This window comes from Marmota marmota, unplaced genomic scaffold, assembly GCF_001458135.2.
Source record: "Marmota marmota marmota unplaced genomic scaffold, marMar, whole genome shotgun sequence".
Classification (NCBI taxonomy): domain Eukaryota; kingdom Metazoa; phylum Chordata; class Mammalia; order Rodentia; family Sciuridae; genus Marmota; species Marmota marmota.
Window position 1 is genome coordinate 2,422,629 of NW_025999842.1, and position 27,319 is coordinate 2,449,947.

Here is a 27,319-nt window from a genome sequence, read left to right on the forward strand (position 1 = left end):
TTGACCCAGTTATACCTCTGTTACTACTGTGAGAACACACAGAGGACAGCCTGTGGAAGGAGCAATGCCCTCAACATGTCCTCACTGAAGATGTCCTGTTGAAGCCCTATCTGAATTGCTAACCCACAAACCTGTAAACTGACTAAATGTGTATTATTCTGAGCCATTGAGTTAGGAAGGGTTTGTTTTTCAACACTATTTTGGCTATAAATAACTGTCAACTCTATCAAAGCTGAATATCTTATCAACCACCAGACTGGTCCTGCAGAAGCTATTCCTGTCTTTTACTGAGAGAATTTGCTATAATTTTCCATTAAAAACTCTTAGTTGTGCTCAGCTCTGGTAACATGGGCTCTTAGGAAGTCTGAAACATGTTTGTGGGGCCTCAGTTTTATATAGTGGTTCCTTGATGTTTTAATACTCTTCTCTTCTGATGCTTACCCCCTCGGTGGCTGGAGGAAAAATTAGTTCAGTCTAATGTTCACTCACATACCATATATTTTTGCTTTTTCTCCAATTCTATGTAGATTGGATGTTAGACTTAAAACCTTAAGAGTTTTGACAACACTTTGTGGTGGAATGACAGAGCATGGCATACTCCTGTTTTAACTTCATTACCAGCCCCTCTTTAACTCTGCCCTCTGCCATACAGTCATATTGCATTTTGTGGGGTCTTTTTTTTTTTTTTGGTACTGGACCCAGGGTACTTTACCACTGAGTCCCATCCCTAATCCTTTCTATTTTATTTTATTTATTTATTTTTTACTTTTAGACATGGTCTTGTTAATTTGCTTAGGGCCTTGATAAGTTGTTGAGGCTGGCTTTGAACTTATAATCCTTCTTCCTCATCCTCATGGATTTCTGGGTTTACAGCTGCACAGCACCATCCATGGTGAGATGGAGTACTTTTTGGCAAATGCCTTACTACATGATTTTGTCATTGTGTAAACATAAGCTAGATGGAATAGCTTATCAGATACTTAGGCCATATGAGATGCACACAGTATAGCCAATTGCTCCCAAGGATACAATGAACAAAATAACACAGGATTAAATCAAGTACTAGAGAACATCATGCCACCAAGAGACCAGATAAATGTAAGGTATAAGGCTTCTGCTAGACTAATACAGCTACTGTTTTATAGTAAATTTTTTGTATGAACAGAAGGCATACATTCTAAAATAAGAATAAAAGTATAGCAGAGTAATTATATAAACAAGTAGCATACTTACTTAACATCAAGCACTATGTACTATACATAATTGTACAAACTATATGTCTATATACCTGGCAGCACTATAGGTTTACACCAGCATCACCATACATGGGAGTAATATTGCTCTATGCCTATGATGTCCTAGGCAGTAACAATTTTTCACCTCTATTATAATCTTATGGGACCACTGTTGTATATGCCATTTGTCACTGATGCAAAAGTGTTACACAGCACATGACTGGATAAGCAGATGTAAACTTTAGAAATATTGGAGCATATCCCAATCATGAGAGTACATTCATTTGTTACTGGATTCCATTTTTCCCTATATATATTTATATCTTCACATATCTGGTAATGACTAATTCTTTTTCTGTGACTGAGTGCGGTGTAGCTGCCATCCTGCATGCTCCAAGTAAAGCAGTCAATAGCTGACGTAATTTCTTCTCTAAGCCTAATCTAGTGACCCAGGTCCAATAGTAACTTATGGCTGCTTATGTAGAGCTCATTCTAAGCTTTTGTCTGCAAGATAATATTATTTTTACCACAAAGCATATCTAATAGAAATGAGGTAAAATTTTTTCTATGCTATCTTTGTGAAACTAAGATCAACAGATGTCATAATAGCAGTCTCAAAAACATTTTGACCAGTATGTATGAATCTCATACATGTTGGGGAGAGCACAGAGCTGCTTGAGATTCTGTTTCTATTCGATGCTACTCACACCATCTTGCTTATGCTGCCACACACCTATCCTATTTGCCATTTAAATAGGTCCATAAGCACTTTGCTTCCTGGCTACTGTAAGGTGAGCAGCTTTCCTTGCCATGAAGCCTTGTCTTCTCCACAGGCCCAGAGCAATATGTGTTTGCTGAACATGGACTGAACCTCTGAAAAGCTGAGCTCAGAATAAATGTTTCCTTCTCTAAGTTGTTTTGGTCAAGTGCTTTGGTCATAGTGATGAAAAGCTGACTAAAATAATGGAGGTGAGGAGGGAGGTGATTTTCTGACTTATAGAGGCTGGGGGTTAGGTAGACAATCTTCTTATGGGGAAATTCCTGTCTTTCTACGGCTAGACTTTGAGATAAGCTGCTGTTTATTTCCTTGATCAGCTTAACCTATTGGTCCACATCAAGGTGCTGCTGTAGGAAATCAGTGCTTTTGCAACAGTGTGAATGAAATTCTCACACTTACTTTGTGATCCAGAACCAGCCTTCTTCTTGACCAACAACTAGAATTACTTACTGGTGTAAGTACAAAAACTTCTTAGTATACTTACTGGTGCTTGTATGAACAAATTATACCTTGTTTTATGTTGACACCAACTGGCCCCAAACGGAATGGAATCTGTGGTCTGCTTGGCACTCACTCTGATGAACAAAGCCTGGGATATGGTGGTGGGAGCTGGTGGAGATTATATAAGACTGAAAGTTCAATGACCTACCCTTCCCATCACCCTAATTCAAGTCTAGACCTCAAGTAGACTATGTGGTTCAACTTTCTCCTGGATTTTTGGCCATACCCCTAAGGACATGCCAGGCTGTGGCTTGCTGGGGTATGAGAGACACATAGACTATGGCTGAGTCACCCCATTTAACCCAGCAGAAGCCTGAACTGATCAGTGGATGGTGATCTATATCCAAGCAGTATGAGTCAGCCAAGCAAAGACAAGCAGAGCCAATCAGCTTGACAGACTAGATATAAAAACAATAAATGGTATTTTTATATGAGGTTTGGTGTAGTTTTCTTCTGTAGCATTGCTGTGAATAAAGAGAAATAAAAAGTGAGACTTGCAATATAACTTCACCCTGTTCCTCACCTTGCATTCACTGGTTCATTCAAGATATACTGAGTATGTACACATGTCGGCCCTGTGATAAGGCACGGTTGGTGGTAGCATTATTTTCAAAGGCAGAAACATGAATATGTCCTGAAAGCAGGCACTCGGGTATCTCCGTGACCTAGAAGAGAAAGCTGGCACTCAATACATGTTAGATAAACATTTGTAATCATATGCAAGATGACAAGATCAAGATCAAGACCTAAGATTTTGCTTCTGTTTCCTTTTTTTTCCTCCTTGAGTCTTTTTATACTTATCTTCCTGTGTTTTGTTTCTTCACTGTTTACATGAACAAGCTACTTATGTTCCTTGTATTCAGAACAATACAAGGAGGTAAATGATGAATAACTTATATTCCTTATTTTCTCAATTCCTGATGGTATTGATTGATTCCCTTCTCTTCACCGCTTTCTTCCACCCCTTTTTCACTTCCCTTCCCTCAAACAAAGGTGTTTCCTCTCAAAAATTGTCCCTGCTACTGTTGTGGCTAATCTCCCCCATCCTGCTTTTTGGATTGTATTGTGAAATGCCAAACAAGATGACTCATGGAGACTGGGGAAAAGAGTCTGCAAGTCTCTTGGTCTCACACAGTGTATGTAATAGAATACTATTAAGGATAGCTCATTTTGCCAAAGTAATGGGAATATTGTGTTGATAATATTTTCCACTATCAAACACAATACCAGGAGGATATGTAAATGATGAATATGTGCATGGAAATGTCCTTAATGGCTTAATTTGTGGAAGCAACATGGAAGTGGGTGTCACAATCTGGTTGGAAGCTCTGTGCATATTTAGACACTGAAAAAAAAATGTGAACTTGGTCTAAGGAATGAAACCAAATGAGGAAATATGTACTTAAGAGACCTGTGCTTTTCATTAGTGAAAATATGCCCTTGAGTTCTGTCAACGTAATTTTGCATGTATCATTGAGTATTTGAACTTTTGCCACTGTTGCAAAGAACACTCAGGCATGGAAACTGAATAATTCCAGAAATCCCTTGATCTCAGTCTCCCCTTTTTATGCTTCAGAAACAACATTTCCCTTTTGGGTGGAGACACAAAGGGGCCTAGGAACAGGGAGGGACAGCAAGGGTTGAGGGTGGGAGGAGGGTTGAAGAAAGAAGAAAAGATAAAGAAAATAAAAGTTTTTATGCATAGGTTTTGTTTTAACTAGGCTTTTCACTGGGAAAAAGGAAAAATCACTTATTATACAATGAGAATGACTCCACAGCTAGAAAAAAAATACAATTTACTTATTAATTCTTATGTAATATAACTTCATTAATATATTTATCATTTCAATTAATATTTATTAAGTAATTTTATGCAAAAATTTCACAATTTAATTTTTTGTCATAAATCCTAAGATTATATTGTGGTGGGAAGAGGGGAGTATATCATGCCTAATAATATCACCTCCAATTATATAACAATTTTTAACTTTTTCAAAGCCATTTTGTTATTGACAATCTTATCACTTGTAAATCAGAAATATTTTATTAAGTTGGACAATGTCAAAAACCTAAAGAGAATATCTCTAGAATGAATAGGGGGTCTACAGTGTATTCTGATGTCCTGCTAGGGACATGTGCCCAGGTGAATCATGCTCCCTGGCAGAGCAGGGGTGAGGTGCAGTCAAGGGGAAGCCTCCCTCTGATTACTGTACATCCAAATGAGTTCCTCAGTTTATTTTTTCTCAAAATTAGGGATTTCAACCAGACGTTTTTTAAGATTACTTTTCCTTTTAAATCCCATGGTTTTCTGGAACTATAGTAGCAAGTCCTTAACCCATTTTCTTTCTTTCTTCTTCCACACCAGAGGATGTATGGAAATATTCATTTTTGGAAGTTGCCAGAATAGAATCAAATTGCTATTCTCAGATGGAACAGCTTGTTAATTGGATGTGTATATTCTTGGATCTATCTCAAATTCTTTGTAGATAGATGTGGAGTTTAAAAACTAAAATAAACAAATAAGACAGTCTTTGACACTTTCCCAGGAGGGTGAAAATTCTGGGTTACTCCTGTAATCCTTGAATGGGAGAGAAAGACCATGTCTAGATACTTTGCTGATAGTTCCCAGGGAATATATGAAATGACTTGGAGAAAGACTGAAGCATGCTGGTTTAAAGAGAAAACAATAAGCAGTCCACAGGGGCAGGCTTGTCAGGAAGCACAATGAATGGGTCATTTGTGATCCATCTTTCTAGATCATTCTGCAGCAGAGTACCCCTGAAGAAAACAAAAATAGTCTAGCAAAAGCTACAGCCGATCCTGCTTTGCCTATCTGTTTTTAGTGAAAATTTATTTTTTCAGAACACTTACAGGATCAAACTGGCCACACAGGATCTAGCACACAGATGTTCCAGTGATAGCCCCCTGTCCCTGTGAAAATGAAAGCAATACCTCTCATTCCTTTTTGGAAGACGACAAGGGGAAGTTCATGACTGTATGTGGTTTGCCAAAAAGCTCTAATTAATGAGCAAAGTGTGACTCCCAGACAGAGGCTTTTTCAAAGCTTTAAAGCAGACTGTAGTTGGACTAATCTGAGCACTCAGTTTGAACTCTTTATACTTTGACAAGAACTTAAAAGTTATTTGCTCTATATTAAGTGTGACTTCACAGCCAGGCAGCTAATAGGCAGCTAAGACACTTACTTAATTCATTGGCACTCTTTCCCATAGCTTCAAATCATGCAACTTGCCTAGAGGAAGAAGACCATGGAGTTATTAGAAAAGAGATAAATTAAAGAGGAACTGCATAGGTTTGGAGTCATACCTGAGTCTGAATCCCTGCTCCACTGTTTACATGAACAAGTTACTTATGCTTCCTAAGCTTTTCCTTCCTGGTACATTTAATGGGAATAATAGTACTTCACAGCACTGAGATAAACACAGGAAGGGTTTACCACAGAACTGGAAGATAATAAATGATGGTAACTCTCACATGATATTGTTAAGCCTGTTTGTCTAACAAATAATATAGACTAAGAGGGATTGACAAACTTTTTCTACAAAGGACAAGATTGTAAACATTTTCAGTTTTCTTCAGACCATATCATTCTGTAATAACTACTTACCTTTGTTGTTGTTGCACGAAAGTAAGGTGTCTATGTTCCAATAAAACTTTATTTACAAAAACTGGAAGTAGGCCAGATCGAGCTTGTGGGGTATAATTTACCCAACCACAGGCTACAATGGCAGATTATTTTTAAGAAAATAAATATCACAGTATAAATATGTATATTTAATAGTCTTTAAATAAATTATAACCAGAGTAGAAGTTCATAGTAAATTTATCTCCACTAGCAATTTTCAAATGTCCAGTCTAGTAGACAAATCTCATGAATTCAAAATCAATTTCTCTCTTGTGTGGAATGACATTTACCATTTTACTGTTTAGTCTGCTAATCACTTCTGATGATTAAGATGCAAGTAGAATCAGCTGTTATTCACATGGCATGGTAGGGGATATCAGAAAAATCTGGGATTCAGATCAATTTTACATGGCATTCACAATAAACTGAAATTCACTGCTGAAATGTCATACACATTTTCTTCAAAGAGTCTTTGAGGATGTGAAGTCCTCTTGTTGTATGTAAAATTTGTCAGGGTTTGCTTTGGTTGAATATGTATTCATATTTAACATTGAACAATGAAGTATAACTAATAAAGTTATAATAATTTTTCTGAGTTTTTGTGCATTTTAACAATTTTTTATTTTTTGGTATGCATTTTATTTTCATTTTTAAAAAAAAATATGTATTTTTTAGTTTTAGGTGGACACAATATATTTATTTTATTTTTATGTGGTGCTGAGAATCGAACCCAGTGCCTCACGCATGCTAGGGGAGCACACTACCACTTGAGCCACATCCCCAGCCCTTATTTTCATTTTTAATCATTATTTTATTTTATTTTTATGTAATGCTAAGGATCCAACCTAGTGCCTCTGCTAGGCAACTCTCTGACACTGAGCTACAGCCCCAACCATTATTTTTATGGGAAGTTTTTGTGCTATCAATTATAATTTGCTATGATCAGACTTAATTCTGTTGAAGCAGTAAGAAACAGAGATTAATAAAAAAAGTTTTTACTATAAATCTATATATAGAGAGAGATCTAAATAAAAGTTAAAAATGAAATGACTGAGATGCTGCTGCAGTAGGGTGACTATAGATAACAATAATAAACAGAGCATTCAAAAATATTCTCAAGCTGGCACAGTGACGCAGGCCTGTAATCCCAGCAGCTTGGCAGGCTGGGGCAGGAGGATCATAAATTCAAAGCCAGCCTCAACAAAAGTGAGGCACTAAGCAATTCAGCGAGACTGTCTCTAAATATAAAATACAAAATAGAGCTGGGGATCTGGCTCAGTGGTCGAGTACCCCTGAGTTTAATCTCTGGTACCCCCACCCAGTTCAAAAGAACCAGGCATGGTGGTATACACCTGAATTCCAGAAACTTGGGAGACTAAGACAGGAGGATTCCAAGTTTGAGGGCAGCCTCAGCAATTTAGCAAGACTCCTCAGAAACTTAGTGAAACCCTGTCTCAAAAATAAAAATTAAAAAGGACTGGAGATGTAGATCAGTTGTAAAGCACACCCAGTACCAATAAATAAATAAATAATGTCAAATATACTGTACATTTTAAAAAGCTATAAGAAAGTAGATTGAGGCCTCTTAGCGTCACCTGTTGCTGTGTGTGTGCGGAGGACCGAGCTAGCTCGCAATAAACACCTCTTTGCTGCTTACATCGATCTTGGGTCTCTGGTGGTCTTTTGGGGGTCCCGAATTCGAACATAACATATGGGGGCTCGCCCGGGATCCCCCTAATAAGCCTACCCAGACACCCCGATGGAGAGGTGATAAAAACCCCGCCGGTAAGTAAAGGCATTGCCGATGTGTAAGATTCTGTAATTTGGTTCTGGTTTTGTATTGTGAGGTCGGCAAAAGGTCCAGGTGGATGCACCGAAGGGCAGCCGACGGGGTTTGTGGGAGACGTCCCCAGCCCCTTTCTGGATTCTGAGTGGATTGCCTGTAGTAAAGTATTTTGTGAAGTATTTGGTAAAGTATTTTGTAGCTGACGGATCCGCAGTCCGCCTGAGCCTTTAGTTTCTGGGTAGCAATTCACGTCGCGCTGCGAATTCTGTGGCCGCGCTGCGAATTTTGTGTTATCTGTGTTTGTATTGTCCTGTCCGCCTCAACCCCAACACCCTGACAAGGGAACTAATCCCCCTCAGAATTCTTACAGGTCCGTATTGACGGAGCCACAAGGAAAATTATCTAATTATCTAAAAAGACTTCTTGGGTTCAGGGATTAACAAATGCTCATGGACTACCCGAAGAACAGTGGACCTAGGCGTGGGCCGGGTATCCCACTGGTTCTTAGTTATCCCTGACTGCCCCTATCCATTATTGGGAAGAGACCTACTCACAAAAATTGGAGCTCAAATTCATTTTCAACCTGGAGGCACTACAGTCTCTGATGGTCAGGGGCAGCCTATTCAGGTACTGACTGTGACCTTAGAGGATGAATATAGACTGTATCAACAACCCGTCCTCAGCAATCAGGATATAGACTATTGGCTAAAGGAGTACCCGGAGGCATGGGCGGAAACAGGAGGTATGGGTCTGGCCAAACACAGGCCGGCAGAGTCTGTGGAACTAAAGCCTGGAGCGGACCCGGCTAGGGTTCGTCAATACCCTATGTCGGTGGAAGCTCGAGCAGGAATAACCCCCCATATTCGGCGATTGTTAGATTCGGGGATCCTGAGGTCTTGCCAGTTGGCCTGGAACACTCCGCTTCTGCCTGTTCAGAAGCCTCAGTCCAATGACTACCGGCCGGTCCAAGACCTGAGGGAAGTGAACAAAAGGGTGATGGATATTCACCCCACTGTCCCTAACCCATATACCCTCCTAAGCTCCTTGCCACCTGAAAGGCAATGGTATATAGTACTAGATCTGAAAGATGCCTTTTTTAGTCTGCCCCTGGCCCCCAAGAGTCAACAACTATTCACCTTTGAGTGGTCAGATAAGGAAAAAGGAATCAATGGACAGCTAACATGGACCAGACTCCCACAAGGCTTCAAGAATTCTCCTACTATCTTTGATGAAGCACTCCATGAGGACCTAGGTGAGTTCCGAGAGAAGCATCCTGAGCTAACTCTCTTACAGTATGTAGATGATTTGTTGGTTGCAGCCCAGACCAGAGAAGAGTGCCTAAAAGGGACCAGAGATCTGTTGCAGACCCTGGGGGACCTATGTTACCGAGCCTCAGCCAAGAAAGCTCAAATCTGCAAGCCTGAGGTGACATACCTAGGGTACCTGTTAAAAGATGGGCAACGCTGGCTAACACAGGCCAGGAAGGAAACAGTTTTTAAAATCCCTGTACCCCAGACTCCAAGGCAAATAAGGGAGTTTCTGGGATCGGCCGGCTTTTGCAGGCTGTGGATACCTGGGTTTGCTGAATTAGCCAGGCCTCTGTACGAAGGCACGAAAGAAACTCAGCCCTTCCAGTGGACCACGGAGATGGGCCAGGCCTTCGACCAAATTAAAACTGCATTGCTGTCAGCACCTGCTCTAGGGCTACCCGATATCACGAAACCATTCTATCTGTACATTGATGAGCGCAAAGGGGTTGCTAAAGGGGTCCTGACCCAGTATCTGGGTCCCTGGAAGAAGCCAGTGGCCTACTTGTCAAAAAGGCTGGATCCTGTGGCGGCAGGCTGGCCACCTTGCTTGAGGATGATAACTGCCACTGCCCTAATGGTTAAAGATGCTGAAAAACTAACCTTAGGACAAGAGCTATATATCACCACCCCCCATGCCATTGAGGGAATCACTCATTATCAAGGACTGTTACTTAACCCTCTCAGAATCACCTTTCAGGCACCTTCAGCTCTCAATCCAGCCACCCTGCTACCCAACCCTGACTTGGAGGCTCCCTTGCATGACTGTGCACAGATCCTAGCGCAGGTCCATGGCATCAGAGAAGACCTCAAGGACCAGCCATTGCCGGATTCGGAGCTCATCTGGTCTACAGATGGAAGCAGCTTCATTCAACAAGGTCAGAGGTATGCGGGCACGGCAGTGGTAACAGAGACTGAAGTGGTATGAGCTCACTCCTCCCGATAGGAACCTCAGCCCAGAGATGAACTGATAGCCTTGACTCAAGCACTAACGCTGGGAAAAGACAAAAAGCTGACTGTTTACACTGATAGTCGGTATGCTTTTGCCACGGCCCACGTACATGGCGCCATCTATAAGGAAAGAGGGCTACTGACAGCCTAGGGAAAGATTATAAAAAATAAAGAAGAGATATTGGCCCTCATTACCACCCTATGGTTGCCTAAGAAATTGGCCATTGTCCACTGTCCAGGACATCAGAAACCTAAGGACATGGTGTCTAGAGGGAACAATCTGGCTGATAGAACCGCTCAGGGAATAGCTATGCAAAGAGAGACTGTGATGATAGCCAACCTGCCTGACCCGGGGCCTCGAAGCCTACCAGAAATGCCACAATATTCCAAGGAGGACTTAGAGTGGATTAAAGAACTGCCTATGACTCAGTGCCTTAATGGATGGTGGCGAGACTCCCGAAGTCATGTGATAATACCTGAAAAATTAGGCAACAGAATTTTACAAAAAATGCATCGCTCCACCCACATGGGTGAAAGAAAGATGCAGGACCTACTAAGGCATGCTAAGATAAAGATTAAAAATTCAAATTCCAAGATCCAGCAGATTATTGCTACCTGTAAGGCCTGCCAGCTGAGGAATGCAGGCCACAGCACAACCAACCCTGGGAATCGGGTAAGAGGAGACAGACCAGGAGCCTATTGGGAAGTAGATTTCACTGAGGTAAAACCTGGCAAATATGGATATAAGTACCTTCTAGTTTTTATAGATACTTTTTCAGGATGGGTAGAAGCATTTCCAACCAAGCGTGAGACAGCTCAAGTAGTAGTTAAGAAGTTGCTGGAAGACATCTTACCCAGGTATGGCTTCCCAGTCTTAGTAGGGTCCGATAATAGACCGGCCTTTTTGTCTAAGGTAAGTCAGGGACTCATGTCTATTCTTGGGGCAGATTGGAAATTGCATTGTGCTTACAGACCCCAAAGTTCAGGACAAATAGAGAGAATGAATAGAACTCTAAAAGAGACCCTGACCAAATTGACCATGGAGACTAGTGGAGACTGGGTAGCCCTCCTTCCCTATGCCCTGTATAGGGTACAAAATTCCCCTTATAAATTAGGAGCCACTCTCTTTGAAATTATGTTTGGCATACCCACCCCCCCATAATCCCCTGCTTGTCTGAACACCTGCTTGTAGAATTTGATGACTCTGACCTCTTACGTTCCCTAAAAGCCCTGCAACAAGCCCACCAGGACGTGTGGCCCCACCTCAAAGCTCTGTACTAGACAGGACCCCCTCCTCAGCCACACAGCTTCCATCCCGGAGACTGGGTCTACATAAAGAGACATCGACAGGACTCACTGCAACCTCGCTGAAAGGGACCATACGTCGTGATCCTCACGACGCCCACCGCTCTCAAGGTTGACGGAATAGCCACCTGGATCCACTACTCTCATGCAAAGCCAGCGGACCCATCCTCTGTGAGGAGCGACTTCATTCCAGATTCGAACTCCAAGTGGCAAGTTACTAGCCATAAGAACAATTTTCTTAAACTTAAGATAAGGCGTTTAAACCCTAGTTAGGATGCTGTTATTAGGCTGGCTGCTTATTCTTGCTTACATTAGTACTGTTCTTTGTAATAACCTCCATTTTCCACATAAGTGGACCTGGGTAATCCAGAATTCAGAAATTGGACATAACATAGTCTTTGGCAACTCAGGAAGGACCCCAGATATGGTTCCCGGACTTAGAGTTCGAACTTTGCCAGTTGGCTGAGGGGTCATGGAAACAAACAAAACAAAAAGACTCTGACACACCCATTCATTATATGAGAAAGAGGTACCTGAGCTCTGATGGCTCAAATGGTCCTCCCTGTAAAATGGACACCTGGTACATATGCCCCGGAGAGTCCCGCCCCCCAGAATGTGGGAGTTCTGCAGAATATTATTGCAAGCAATGGGGATGTGAGACTAGTGTGGGAGGGTTTGGAGCCTGGGAGGTCACCAAAAGTGAATTAGTAAAATACTTCAGACCACATAATCAGAACTCCTGGATACAAGTCAGATTCACCCCAAAGGGAAAAGCGGCACAAGGATGGGAACAAGGAAAATCTTGGGGAATAAGTCTTTACCGGTTAGGAAGCAGTGGTGAAGGACTCATTTTCACTCTCATGGTTTTAAAGACCCAAATTGTACCCACTGTGGTGGTACCTAAAAAAGCCCTGGCCCCACCACCACCAGCTAACATCCCCATTATTCCTGAAAGTACCCAAATACCTAGGACTACCCAGAGGATCCCTGAGGAAAGGGACCTAAACTCTCCACCTGAACTGCCCAACCTAGTTGTGCCCAGCATTTCAGAGGAGAACACCACTCTGAAGAAGAAGTGATACTCAGATTAGAAAGTAAGGAATTACAAAGGAAGGTAAAGAGAGAAGTAGCTGTAGCCATATTAACTGTAGGAACCCTGTTAGAGGCAGTAGGAGTGGGAACTGGAACAACGGCCCTGATTGAACAGCGCTCCTATTTTTCCAGTCTGAGGGAAGCCATAGATGAGGACATCCAAGAGCTACAGAGACAGGTGAAACATTTGGAGGAATCACATGCATCCCTTGCAGAAGTTGTGCTTCAGAATCGAAGGGGCTTAGATTTAGTCTTTTTACAACAAGGAGGACTTTGTGCAGCCCTAGGGGAAGAATGTTGTTTTTACGTAAACCATTCTGGGGTAATCAGACAATCAATAGCCAGAGTACAGGAAGGATTGGAGAAGCGGAGGAAAGAGAGAGAGCGACAAAAGGGATGGTTTGAATCATGGTTTGACTATTCCCCCTGGCTTACAACTTTAATTTCAGCTTTGGTTGGACCCTTACTTGTAATTATGCTTGCCCTAATAGTAGGACCCTGTATTGTAAATAAGTTTGCAGACTTTGTAGAGGAAAGAATCAATACAGTCCAGTTAATGGTGCTGAGGGCCCAATATCAGCCCCTAGACAGAGATAATAGAACTGAATCCTATAAGCTCACTCAGAGGAACCCATGATTGGCTTCCAAGGTACCCCCCCCAAAAAAGAAATGGGGGAATGAAAGACCTAAGCAATTTCATTCTGCTTGGGATCTTATTTTGCTCTGAAACTTAACCTCTGACTTATTGTAATCCTAAAGTCAAGAAAAAATCTACAGAAAAGCTCTGTGGAAACAGTTCAGTTCTCGGAAGAGCCAGAAAAGCCGCAGATAGGCCAAGATAACCACATATCTGAAATTCCAGATGGCTTCCACCTAGGTGTGGTGACCAGTATCTAAACTAGAAGCCCTGCAGTTTGGCACGTACTCCCCTTGCGACATCCTCACGGTTTAAACCAATCAGTTTAAATGAATCCCCCTCTTGTAGTGACCAATCCCTCCTACCCAACTTGTTCCCGCCAGTGAATGTGCTAATCATGTTTTAGAATTGTTATTTGATTTTCCCGCAGTGTGTGATGATTTGCTAGGAGATGCTATGATGTATGTGGGGGTCCCTGCCTTCTCCAAAGAATGTATAAAACTGCTGCAAAACCTGGGCTGTGTGTGTGTGGAGGACCGAGCTAGCTCGCAATAAACACCTCTTTGCTGCTTTAAAAAAAAAAAAAAGAAAGTAGATTGAAAATTTTAAACAAAAAGAAATAATAAATTTTTGACATAGATATGTTTAACCTGATTTATATATTACTCCCAATGTATAAATGCATGCATGCAATATCATGTTACCTCATTAATGTGTACAATTTGTATATTGTTACATGTCAGTTAAAATAAGTTTAAATAATTAAAATATGCATTTTTTCCATGGCAATCAATAAATAAGAAATTAAAATAAAGAAACTGATATATCATTAACATATTTAACAGCTTTATCAAATTTGTATTTAGTCCTCAAATGTAAACTTCATTGAGTGGAAACTGTGCTGTTGAGCCAGTCATTAAGGAATTTCTCTATTTTAGAGAGATAAATTTGTGTCTCTGCTCCTGGAGCAGAGAATTTGTTTGAGCCTGGTATTACTGAACTTTCTGGCCAGCAAACTATTCTCAGATCAATAAAAATAAAATATTCCCACTGGTTAATCATAGACTTAATTGCTACTTCAAAAACTTTGCAAAAATCTCCTTTTCTCTCTTTTACTTCATGATCTAGAAGTTTTGTAGATTTTCTTTATTATTATCCTCATATTAGTGCAAGACTTCTGAGACCTGGGATAGCTGCATTACTTTCCTCTGCAGAGAAATGTTAGTCACAATAAATTGAGAGAAGAAAACCTTTCTAATAGATTATAGATTGCAGTGAAGTCAGCATTGACATCACTTTTCTGTTGTTTTGCCCTCCCACCCTGCTGGCTACTGGGGAACTTTATGTGCAACCTTCTTGTTTTTTGGAAGGATTAAAGAGATTTTCCTCAAAGCTACATTTGCATAGCAAACAAAATATTTTCTTTGAGGTGCCTTAGTGGGGAACTATGGAGATCATGGTCCCCAAGTTATTACTTGTCTTTACCACGACTCCTTCCAGCCCCTTCATTTGCTCAAAGTTCTTTTACCACCTTCAGTCTTTCACATCGGTTAGACCTATGTGTGCCACATTACACTGGCACACATAGGTATTGATATTTTTCTGCATGCTGCTTATTTTCTAAACATGGTAAAACTTGTTTAAATTTAAAAAGGAGAACAGGCCAAAGTTCTATCCCATAAATGAATCTTTCTGGAAGCTTTCCTCAATGGGTGATCTAGATGATCTCCAACAGTATTCAGGAATATTTACTAAAAATGGAGAAGAGGCAATTCAGTCTGTAGTCTATTTAACTAGTGCTGTGAACTTGAGTTGACTTTTTTGCAACTTTTCCCGGCATTCCCTCCCCTCCCCCTCAACTAGTAAATAATACTCTGGAACTGAGTAAATTTTTAAATTGTTTAAAAATTAATAATCTCCACAGAAATCTGAACTCTTCTTTTTCTACCCAAAATGAAGAGTAATTAAGATATATTTCTATGTTATAGTAAGAATATTACTAAGTTTAAATTGACTGTCAAAATTTAAAAATCAGTATATTGCATATAAACATCCTTATTTTTGGCTTTCTTAGAAAATTATGATATCTAACATTGTTGTGATGGCCTTTCCCCTTGTGAATTTTAAGGGCTAAAGGTTACCTCAATGCGAGATTGAAGGGCTAGCTCTGAGTTTGGCCCAGCTTTTGTGCTTAACTTATATGGCAAAAAAAAAAAAGGCAGATAAAAATTGACAGTCTGAATAAAATCTCTGTGGGAATTTAGTGGCTCACACTGTACACTGCCTCGATGTCAACAATTTTCCTTGGCAATTAGAGATTAGGGTTTTCTCCTTCCCTGAAACATGAGCTCTATTGGCACATTTATTGCTTTGGCATTATTGGTGAAAGGGAATTTCACCACAGCAAGCAGAAATTGCAACTGGGAAATGGTAGGTGCTAACCAGCAGCCAGTTTAGCCATCTTGGGCTAAACCATAGACTCCCCAGACCACTGGGGGTGAAGGTGAAAGCAGTTTTTGTTTTTCAAAGCTTATGTTTGTGAAAAGACAGAGGAATATTAAGTATGATTCTTCTTTAAATTTACAGGCCAGTATGACTTAAGAAATATTAGTTATTTATGTTAAATTTTATATTAACTGATATCCTTGATCAAAGAATCTTAAAATCCCCAGACAATTTACATTGCAAAACAGTGTTGATATGTGGTATAAATATGTTTTGTTATCATTATTATTTTAGTATTATTTTTGATTGTTCTAAATGTATTCAGCCTTTACTCTTCAGTTTAATTCTGGCATTGAGAATGTTAATAAAAATAGTCAATATCAATATATCAGATTAGAGGACTGGGGCTGTGGCTCAGGGTACGCACTTGCCTGGCATGTGTGAGGCACTGGGTTCTATTTTCAGCACCATGTAAAATAAATAAAGGTCTATCAACAACTAAAAAAAATTTTTTAAATGTATCAGATAAGACAGGGACTAGATAAAAACTTATATAATAAAGTATTTTAGTGATTTTTGAATGGAAACAAATTCAAGTCCACATTATGTTTGAGGTAAATTTTTACAAAGAGCAACACTACTTGAGATTAATCAATACACACATTTTGATATATTCAAACACAGGTTTACCAACACGGTCATTATTAAGAATTAGTTAGTATCATTACTGAATGAAAGAACTTGGTAGCCAGTAGAATTTGAATTTGTAATTACTTATACAAACAGTTTCTGCTCTCAGCACTCTGACACATTAAACATACTTGCAGCTCACCAATGAGGACTGTCAGATAGAATTTCCTTTTCAACCTTCCATCCTAGTCAGCTAAATAGTATGTAAGCTATTTGTCATGCCACATAGATCAAACATGAACGATTTGCAAAATAAATTACCTGTGAGGTTATTCGCAGGCCAAATGTGATCCTGGAAAAAATGTGTATATGGAAAGATAATGCAAGTCAGTGAAAAGAATAGCTGATATCCAAAGAGAAGAATAAATTTTTAAAATTTTCCAAGTTGGAAAAAATGAATAACTAAAAAGGCCTTTGCTTTCTCTTTTCCATTGACTCTCTTGTAGGCAAGAACTATGTGGAGAAACCTCCAAGTAAAGCTCTATTTCCTAGTACAAAGTCTGATTTGATGCTCAATGCTCAAAAATTAAGAAAATAGAATTTTCTGCTAAGGTCATTTGTTTCTGTGGTTGTATCTGACCTTGAGGTACAAACATATTCAGAGAGAAAAAAGACAAGGTTAAACACCCATATACTTAACATTGTTATAAAATGTGATTGTGTGTGTGTAGAATATCCTGCAAACAGAATTTTTAAGAATTGAAATATGAGATTTTTATTGTACAAATTATACATCATTTTTCAAGAAATTATTGTACTATTTTTTTCTGTGTGTGTTAACTTGTGTAAGACACAGTCACTGAATGCAAGAGCGATGCTTTATTTGTCTTTGGATTGAAAAAACCAAGAATGGCTAACTCATAGCAGAAACACAATAGATCTTCCAAATGAATAAATCCTGTGGCTAAAAACTGCCAGTGAAGAATCATATTACAAACTAAGGGGCTTAGGGAATATATTATAATTAAAGATGACAATATAATGGAAACATGTATTAGAAATAAAAAATAATGAAAAGATGTAGATTCAAGTTCTGATTCCCATAAGTTTCTGCTTTGTGGCCTGGAGCTGACTCTTGTACCTTCAATGGAAAAATAGGGGGATGGTAAAGAAGGATAAAAAAAAATAACCACTTAAGAAGACTACAAGGAATCACCAATTTTTAGGTAATTTTTTTTTTAGTAATTTAAAAATATATTTTAAGATCTTACTACATGTCAGGCACTGTTTATAAGTGATAGAACTATAGAAGGAATGCTTTCTGTTCTCAGTGAGCTTATGTTCTAGTGATAGCACAGTGTTACATTTTGTACATCTTTTCACTCTGACTACGCTATATAGTACACAATATAGTAGACAAATTCCGTTGATATTTTAGAAAATAGATTGACACATACTATATCAAACAGTGATGTGCATTATAATTGGTATGAAAAAAAATATTGCAGGCAACAGTACCAACCATTCCAGATGAGATGGTTGGGGAGGTAACATTCAGAGAGCCCTGAATGAAGTATAACAATAAGTCATGTAATGGGATAGAATATCCCAAGCAAGGGAAACCTGAAATGGGAGGTCCTGAGGAAAGACTTAGTTTATTTCTTCAAGAAAAAAGAAGTTCTGTGTGAGCAAGTATGGTGAGCTTGGGGAGGCATTAATGGAAGAGAGAGCCAAAGGCTAGATTCTAGAAAGTCTTTTTATGCTGTACTAAGGACTTGGAATTCAGAGAATAGGTCAGTCTAGCGATAAGTATTTGAGATTTATCTTTATGTAAATATTATGGTTTAAGTATTAGGTGTCTACCAAAAGCTCATGTGTAAGACAATTCAAGAAAGCTTAGAAGTGAAATGATTGGGTTATGAGAGTCTTAACCTAATCAGTACATTCATTTCCTGATAGGGATGAACTGGATGATAACTGCAGGTAACTGCTTTCCTCCACCACACTCTTCTGCCATGATGTCCTGCCTTACCTCAAGTCTTGAGATTGGGAAACTGGCCTTCTGAGGACTGAGACCTCTGAAAGCATGAGCCCCCAAATAAAATTTTCCTTGTCTAATTGTTTTTGCCATGTTTTTTTTTCTTTTTTGTCACAGCAATGAAAAAGCTGACTGAAACAATAAATAAAAATGAAAGTAAAAGAGAAAGAAATCTTCAATGACTAAACCTAAGCAATCCCTATATTTAGAATTTGTTATTGAAATGAGTGTATTGCTAAGAAGACTCATGAGAAGGAGCTGGTGAGGTCAGAGGAAAATTGGAAGATGGCCCTCACATAAGCAAGTGTTTGAAGAAAGATAGGTGATCACTTGTGTCAAAAGTCACTGCAAGATGGAAAGAGGAGGACTGAACATCACCCTTGGTATTTGATGTCTTTTGAGGAAAGGTTTAGTAGATGGATGGAGACCAACGCCAGCCTATCCAGGGTTCACAAAAGAATGAAGTAAAGGCTTTGATGCAGAGGGTCAAGTATTATCTGGAGAACAGGGAATAAAGAGATGAAGCCATTGAAGGAGGGAGTGTGTGGTAAAGGAAGATTTTTCTATGATGGGAGATATTACATCACATTGCCAGGTAGCAGGTTTGGACAGATGGGGATTGTGATGGGAAGAGCGTTCTAAAAAACAAACACACACGTTGAGCAATGGTCACAAGTATGGTAGAGTGTGGAATAAGGGTCATATTGTCTGTGACCTTATCAGGTTTCTAGTCTAAAGCCTCCAACCCTAAATGCTATGGACAGCTGTTTGTGTTACCCAATATTGAGGTGGCAATTTAACAGAAGCCTTTTTTGTTGTTGTTCTTTTAAAATCATATTCCTCTGAATCACTGATAGAATATAGCAGATCCTAAAGTCGAGAAGTAGTTCCAGTTTTCAAGTTAGCTTTACTCAGAACCAGCTATATGATTTATGCATTGATAAATATTTAGCCAAATATGTGAGAGAAAAACTCTGATTTATAATGATTGCCAATTATTATAGTGTAAATACTCTTGCCATGGCTGATTCCAAGCTATTAACTGTTTAACTACCCACTTATTTAACTAGAAGCTCTAAACAAACCAGTAGGCATCAGCTCCAGGAAAATGTTGCCAGTAGCAATTTCAAAATTATAATTCTTCCATGACTTTAAGCTCAATCCATCTTTCTCTTTCAGCACTGAGCACTGTGATTTAATTACAAGGTAACTATTTGATAAAAGATGGAAGGTTGGGCCAAAACTCTGATCAATATCTGGGATAAATGATGTTTTAGTCAGCTTTTTTTTTTTTTTGTTGCTGTGACCAGAATACTTAACCAGAACATTTTTAGAGGAGGAAAAGTTTATTTGTGGGGGGTCACAGTTTCAGAGTTCTCAGGCTCCATTCCTTGGGGGCTCAAGGTGAGGTAGAACATCATGGCAGAAGGGTTCGATAGATAAAAGCGTCTCAGAAGATCGTCCCCGCCCCCCACCACACACACACAAAAGAACTACAAAGAGAGAGGGAGGGAGGGTAGGAGAGACAGAGAGAACCTCCATTCTTCAAGGACAAAATATATATCCCAAAGGCACACCTCCAATGACCCACTTTCTCCAGCCACACCCTTCTTGCCTATAGTTACCACGCAGTTAACTTCTATCAGGGGATCAATGTACTAATTAGAGTTAGGCTCTCATAACCCAATCATTTCACCTCACATGCTTTATTTATTTACTTAATTATCTATCCCACCAGATAACAATCTCAAAATAGGGCCAGAACTTTATTTTATTCCTAGTACTAGTACACAAAACAGTACCAGACACTTAATAAAAAATATTTCAAATAAATAAGTTTATTTATGATATATTAGTAAAAAACAAGCTACTTAACAAAGTGCTCAATTTTATTGGCAAATTATTTTGATAGGGCTGGGGATGTGGCTCAAGCCATAGCGCGCTCACCTGGCATGCGTGCGGCCCGGGTTCGATCCTCAGCACCACATACAAACAAAGATGTTGTGTCCGCCGAAAACTAAAAAATAAATATTAAAATTCTCTCTCTCTCTCTCTCTTTAAAAAAAATTATTTTGATATCTCAATACCGATTTTAATATCTCAATACTATCTTTCTTTTTCTGTTTTATTTATCAAAGTAGAGAGTTAATGTTGCTGAAATGTTCACCAGTTTTGTTTTCTACTATAGCTGCCATACGAGCTTGCTTTTCTACATGTAGCTATCATTGTCATTTCAAACTGTTAACACTATCTGCCACAGATTGATATTCTAGAATGTTCTCTGGGCTTATTATTTCAATTCATATATAAATGCTAACAGTCATACATACAGTAAAGATGGAAGTAAATACCAGCAAAGGTTTATATTTGATATATTTGATTGGATGTATTTTTATATATCATGAGTATGTTTACACTTGTTTTCATTTGTTAATACAATCAAACTTTGTTTTTCACACATCAGTGAATTATTTAGCAGGTGGCTAACCACATGATTCAGGGACCCAGCCTCCTTCCAGGTAGTGGTTACTTCACTTGCTACATTGGCTCCTCTGAGTCTGGATAGGAGATAAATGGAGGAAAAACTCTCAGGGACAATTGCTGGGGCCACTTATAATAAAAATACATTCAAATGGTCAAAGGTAGGCACTTGGCCCTGATTAACTTGTACCTATTATGAAATGTGAACTCAAGAATGCTATTAATTTCTAATATACCTCAAAATAACATTCTTTTTCTCTAGAAAAAAAATAGGAAGTTTCATAACATAATTTTCAATAATGTCCTTGTGTGGCATTGAATCCACACATCTGAAAAAGATAGTTCTCAGTAACTTTTCTTTCTGGGGAACAAGGCATCTGTAGAGGCACTTCTCCTTAAGTTAAATGTGCAGTCTGATGCAGAACTCCAGAGCTAGCTATGGGTCACCACAAGGTTTGGCTGCTGACCATAACACTTTCTGTCTTCTGCCTTATAAATATGAATTCAGCATTTTAACATGGAATTTTATTTTTATATTTTTCAGTGGAAAAATTTTATTTTTCAAATAATTCATCTAAGAAAAGACCTGGCTAAATATTTTACCTATGGACCATGTTTTCCAATTTTTACCCTTAAGAACCAAATGCATTTGTCTTATCAGGCATGTCCCAGAGTAGAAATTGTTCCCAGCTATATTTTCAACAACACAGTGAAAAGAAATGATAACTGAATGACTAATATTTTCCTAGACAATTGAGTCAATTGAAAATGTGCATAACATCTAAAATTAGGTGATCACATAATTTATCACTTTGTAAGTAAGACTCTATACAAATTAGCATCGAGTCAGCTTACGAACACAGCAAGAATTATACATTGTGAAGCTTATGTGTATGACATTGACATATGAGGTGATGATCAACATATGCAATTAAAAATCATAGCAGGAAATATTTGCACCTTTAATCTAGGACATTTCATTAATTTATTAGGTACCATGGTTTAATGGGTTTTTTTTTTATTTTCAAAAATTGGGTTTTGGGAAAAAATGGCTTTCAGTTACTATTATGATTTAGATATGAGATGTATCCCAAAAGGTCATGTGTGAGACATGCAAAAAATTTCAGAGATAAAGTGATTGGGTTATGAGAACCTGAACCTAATTAGTGCATTAATACACTGATAGAGATTAACTGGGAGGTAACTGTAGGCAGGCTGGATGTACCTGGAGGTGGTAGGTCACTGGAAATGTGTTTTGGGGGTATATGTATTTTGTCCCTTAAGAATGGAGCACTCTCTCTCCCTCTCTCTCTCTCTTTCTGTTTCTCTCTCCCCCTCCTCCGTTCCTCCTTCCCTCTCTTTCTCCTTCCTGATTGCCATGTCCTGAGCCATTTTCCTCCTCCACAGTTTTCTACAATGATGTCCTGTTTCACTACTGGTGGAGAGTGATGGAGTCAGCTGTCTATTGACTGATACTTCTGAAACCATGAACATAAACTTTTCCTGCTCTAAAATAGTTCTTGTCAGGTCTTTTGGTCAGAGCAACAAAAAAGTAGACTAAAACATTTCCATTCAAAAATATTTATACCCTGTGAACTTAAGGCAGTTAGTTAGCAGTTATTTAATTGCTCTTCAACTAAAAGTATAAAATATCTATGCATAAGGTAATCATTAATCATAAGGTTATAAATTAACCTCTAACAGTACCTACTACACAGAGACCCTAGATGGGACTTTGATCTATCCTAATTATATTAAAATTTATACACATACACATACTTATGAACAAATGAGGTTTTTTGAAAAGAAAATTATGAAGAGATTAAATAATTTCTATGAACTTTAATACCAAAAAATGACCACTGTAAGATTTTTGTTATTATTTGCATGTGTCTCATGTATACATGTATGTTTTTTTTTGGTAATTGCCAATGTTAAATTTATTTTAAATAAATTTAGGCTTCACATAGTATTGCATACTTACTTTTTTAACTTGACATTAAGAATTTTCAAACATTTTCTAAAATGATTTACTTGAAAACAAGAATTAGAGTACATCAAATATATTTTTTTTTCTTTGGGTAGCCACAACTGCTGAACTGAGCTAACATAGCAAATGGAAAATTAAAGAAAAAATATGAGTGCGCATACAAGATCAAAGGACTAGGTAAGGTTAGGAAGCAGGAGTGATATTTAAAACATGCTGAATGGAATGGTACACTACCTTTCAGACTGATGCCAGACACACAAATGTCAACTATGCATTGCCCCATTCTTTGCTTATGGTTGGACTGTCCACAGAGCACTGGGGGAGCACCAGGTTAGAGGGCAATGGTCAGTTACAAATAATTATAGAATTAATTTTATATTTTGACAACCAGAAAGGCAGAACAGTATATCCCAATGACATATTAGCCATGGAAGTAGCCAGGCAGCCCTAAGATATTTTATTAGCAGAAGCTGAGTCTTGTGTAGACACCAACAATGGAATAAACAAACTCAACTGTTGTCACTCTTCCTTTCTATCACTCTGTAATTATTTAAATTTCAAGAAGATTTTATTGGACTGCCTTGGGTCCAATGTCTATCTCATGGCTAAGGAAACATGCGACACTTAATCTCACATATTGTATTCATTGGGGGAGAGGTTTATACAAGTGTAGTTACCAACAGGGTGGAATGAATGGTATTATTTATGCAGAGGATATAATTTATTTAAACTTTTTACCTTTCTTGGACATGTAAGATATTTATAATTTTGCTATTCTATAAAACACACCATGTCAGATTATCCATATATATGGCTTATCTGTAACTCTATGTAATTTTGCTCTATTTCTTATTTTTAATATTGTTTCCCTAGAAATGGCACTACTGGATAAACAGGTATGGAAATCATCGAGTTTTGAGATAAAATAGAAAATTACTTTCCCGAAGGTGGTACTTAATTGTACTATGACTAACAGTGATTAAAGGAGCTCTAAAAAGCACTTTGTAATACATTTAAGAAACATTTTTATGCTTACAATAATCATTTAGTCTCCAGAGATACAGTAGTAAACAGACATAGCTGCTAGTATGGAGCTTAAATTCTGAATATACAAGAGTATTTCAGAGCTGAGACATACTGTGAAGAAAATTAATCAGGGGAAGAAAATTGCAAGTTACTGCCGATGCAACAGTAGAGAACTTTAGATAGCGTAGCCAAGAAGACAGCTCCAAGGGAGTGTTATTTAAGCTGAGTCCTGAATGATAAAATAATAAGAAGGATCTGCCACATAAAGATCAATGGGAAGAGCTTTCTAGACTGAGGGAACAGCCACTCTAAAGTGTCCTGAAGCAGGAAGTGTCTTACTATATTTAAGAAAGGAAAGAAAGCCTGTGTTGCGGAAGTTATATGAACAAGGTAGAGAGTAGGAGGACATAAGAAGAAAAGGTAAGCAAGGGTCAGATGATGCAATAGTTTCTCTGTCAAGAGAAGAAATCTAGATTTTATTTAGTTTTTGAAAATGTTTAAACAGGGCAGGGATATTGTAGTAGTCTCCTAGGGCAGCTATAATAAATTACCACAGATTGAATGGCTTGAACTAAAGGAACTTATTTCCTCACAGTTCTGGAGGCTGGAAAATCAGGTGTTGATTTCCTGAGTCCACTGTCCTTGGCTGTTGCATGGCTATTTTCTGGTATCTTATAATACCTTCTGTGAGTATCTGTGTCTGATCTTCTATTCTATCAAGAACACCAGTCATATTGGACAAGGGCCCACCCATATGACTCAATTTTACCTTAATTTTTCTTTAAAGGTCAAATTTCGAATATGCAGTCACATTCTAAGGTGTTGAAAGTCACAACTTCAACATGTGAATTTGAGAGGTACACAATTTAGCCATGACAGATATGATGTGAGTTCAAATTAGAAAAACAAATATTCCATTTGGAAAATGCATTGCAGGGAAACAGGCATGGAGGCAAGGAGGTTGAGTTGGGAAATATTTATAGTAGCTCAGATAGGATGGTAGAGACTTGAACAAAGGTGGTAGTTGAAAAGGGAAGGTAGTATACAAATTAGGGATACATGTAGAGGTGGTAGAGCCAAAAAACACCTCTTCCTTATAATAAATGTATTATTTATAGTGGGTTAATCTTCAGCATCAAATAGCTTAGGTGTTGGTGTGAGCATGCACATGCTTGTGGACTCAAGCACAGGAAAGCTTTATTTCTCACTGGATATCAATTAAATGAGGATTTTGTTTATGACTGTAGGCTGCAGTCCTTCCATGATGATTTAGAGATGGGTGCTTTCGTCTTTTGACTGACAATCAGATGCCTCTTGATCATTGCTTCTAGATTTCAAAAAGAAAGAGGGGGACTTTGGCTCAAACTTCCTAAACAACACTGCACAAAAATTGTACAAACTGGAATCCCTGCCTTGTTATTAGTTAATGAGTATACATCTAGTACAATATTCTCCCAAATCTGTTCTGTGAAATATAATTCATGAAATACTAATAAGTTGTAGAATAAATGGATTCTGTGTTTCATTAATTAAAAAATATTGGTTTAAGCAAGTTACTCTGGTTGGTTTACTAATAGACTTCTTGGAGCCTTTAAAATACTGTTAGACTGCTAGAAGAGAACTTACAGGAAACACTTCAGAACATTGGAGTGGGCAAAAATTTTTTGGAGAAAACCCCCAAAACACAGGAAACAAAAGCAAAAATAAACAAATGGGATTGCATCTAATTAAAATGCCCTTGCCAATCAAAGGAAACAATCATGAGAATGAAGAGATAAGCCACAGAATGGAAGTAAATGTTTTCAAACTGTACTTCATAAGGGGTTTATATCCATAATAAATAAGAACTCCAAATACTTAATAGCAAAAACTAAATAACCTGATTAAAAATGTGCAATTGACATAGTTTTTAAAAGAAGACATACAAGTTACCAACCAATAAATGAAAAAATGCTCAGCATAATTAATCAGTAACAAAGTGCAAATAAAAACTATGATGAGATACCATCTCTCTCCAATAAGAATGGCTATTGAGCTGGAGGTATAGTTCGGTTGGTAGAGTGCTTGCCTTGTATGAACATAAACTCTGGGTTCAATACCCAGCACTGCCAAAAAAAAAAAAATGGCTATTGCTAAAAAGACTAAAGATAACAAGTGCTGGAGAGGATGTGGAGACTTACAGACTGGGTTGGTGGGGATGTAGCCATTATGGAAAAATGGCATGGAGCATCCTTATAAATTAAAATAGAACCATCACATAAACCCAGAAATAACACTACTGGGTATTTATCCTAAGGAAATGAAATCAATAGGTCAAAGAGACATTTGCCCTTCTTTGATTATTGCATTACTGTCCACAATAGCCAACAAATAGTCACAACCTAAGTATCCATTGACTGAAGAATAGATAAAAAAAATATGTGGTACATATGAAGGATGGAATAATATTCACCCAGAGAAAGAATGAAATCTCATCATTTGTGATAACACAGATGGAACTAGGATGACTATGTTAAGTGAAATAATCCAGGCACAGAAAAGACTGTAGGATCTCACACACAGGTGGAATCTAAAGAAGCTGATCTCATGGAAGTTGACATTATAATGGTGGTTACCAGGTGCTAGGGATTGTAGAGAGAAGGGGGGATGGGGAAATGTTGTTTAATAGATGTAGATTACAGTTAGATAAGGGTAAGAAGCTCGGATATTCTATTGCACTGTAAGGTGACTAGCAGTAGCAATCATGTATTGTACATTTGTTATTTACTGATTTTTCTGTATGTTGATTCATTTTCAATAATTCTATGTTTGTTTTGCAGATCTCAAATTAATGAGAAAAATTATTAAAATCATACCCTCTAATAAATCTCTAGTTGTTTTATATTATTATTTCTACTTTTTATCTCTTTTTCTTTTATTGCTTTCTTAATTTCATTATGCTTTGCATTTGTCCTTTAGTTTTTGTATCTTTCTGGTGTTTTGGGGGTTTTTTGTTGTTGTTGTTGTTTTCATATAACCACATTTTAGGCTTAGGAATCATTTTTTTGTGTTTACTAACTTAAATGTGAAATACTTCTTTGTTTTAATTTATTTCAGTATTATTAAGGACTTATAATTGTAGCAGCAAATGCCTAGCACATTTTTAGGGCAATCTAAATCTTAAACTCACTTGCTATTTTGCTTGGTTTCTAATTTTTGCTGTATTAACTATAATTTAGTTATTTTAATCTGCTTCAATGATTTAAAGAAAGAACAGTTGATTTGGGCTCATGGTTTCAGTTTCAGTTCATGATCACTTGACTCCATATCTTTGGGCCTAAAACAAGATGGAGCATCATGGAGGGGAGGCTAGGGTAGAAGAAAGCTGCTTATCTCCTGTTAAGCAGGCAACAAAGCAAGTGATGAAGGGGCTTGGGATAAGATATACCCGCAATGACACACCCTCCAGTGACCTGCTTTTTCTAACTGGCCCCA

The 27,319-nt window shown here is 38.2% G+C and overlaps 1 protein-coding gene across 1 annotated transcript in view; it reads left to right on the forward strand.

The window, feature by feature from the left end:
- The window catches only part of LOC107151539, a 113,096-nt gene extending 101,207 nt beyond the window's left edge, over window positions 1-11,889 (forward strand). Inside the window, 3 exon segments of the mRNA XM_048802421.1 lie at window positions 8,005-8,126; window positions 8,377-11,351; window positions 11,354-11,889. Of these exon segments, the coding sequence (XP_048658378.1) occupies window positions 8,005-8,126; window positions 8,377-11,351; window positions 11,354-11,779 (3,523 nt within the window). The 3' untranslated portion in view covers window positions 11,780-11,889.
- Window positions 11,890-27,319: the final 15,430 nt, after the last annotated feature.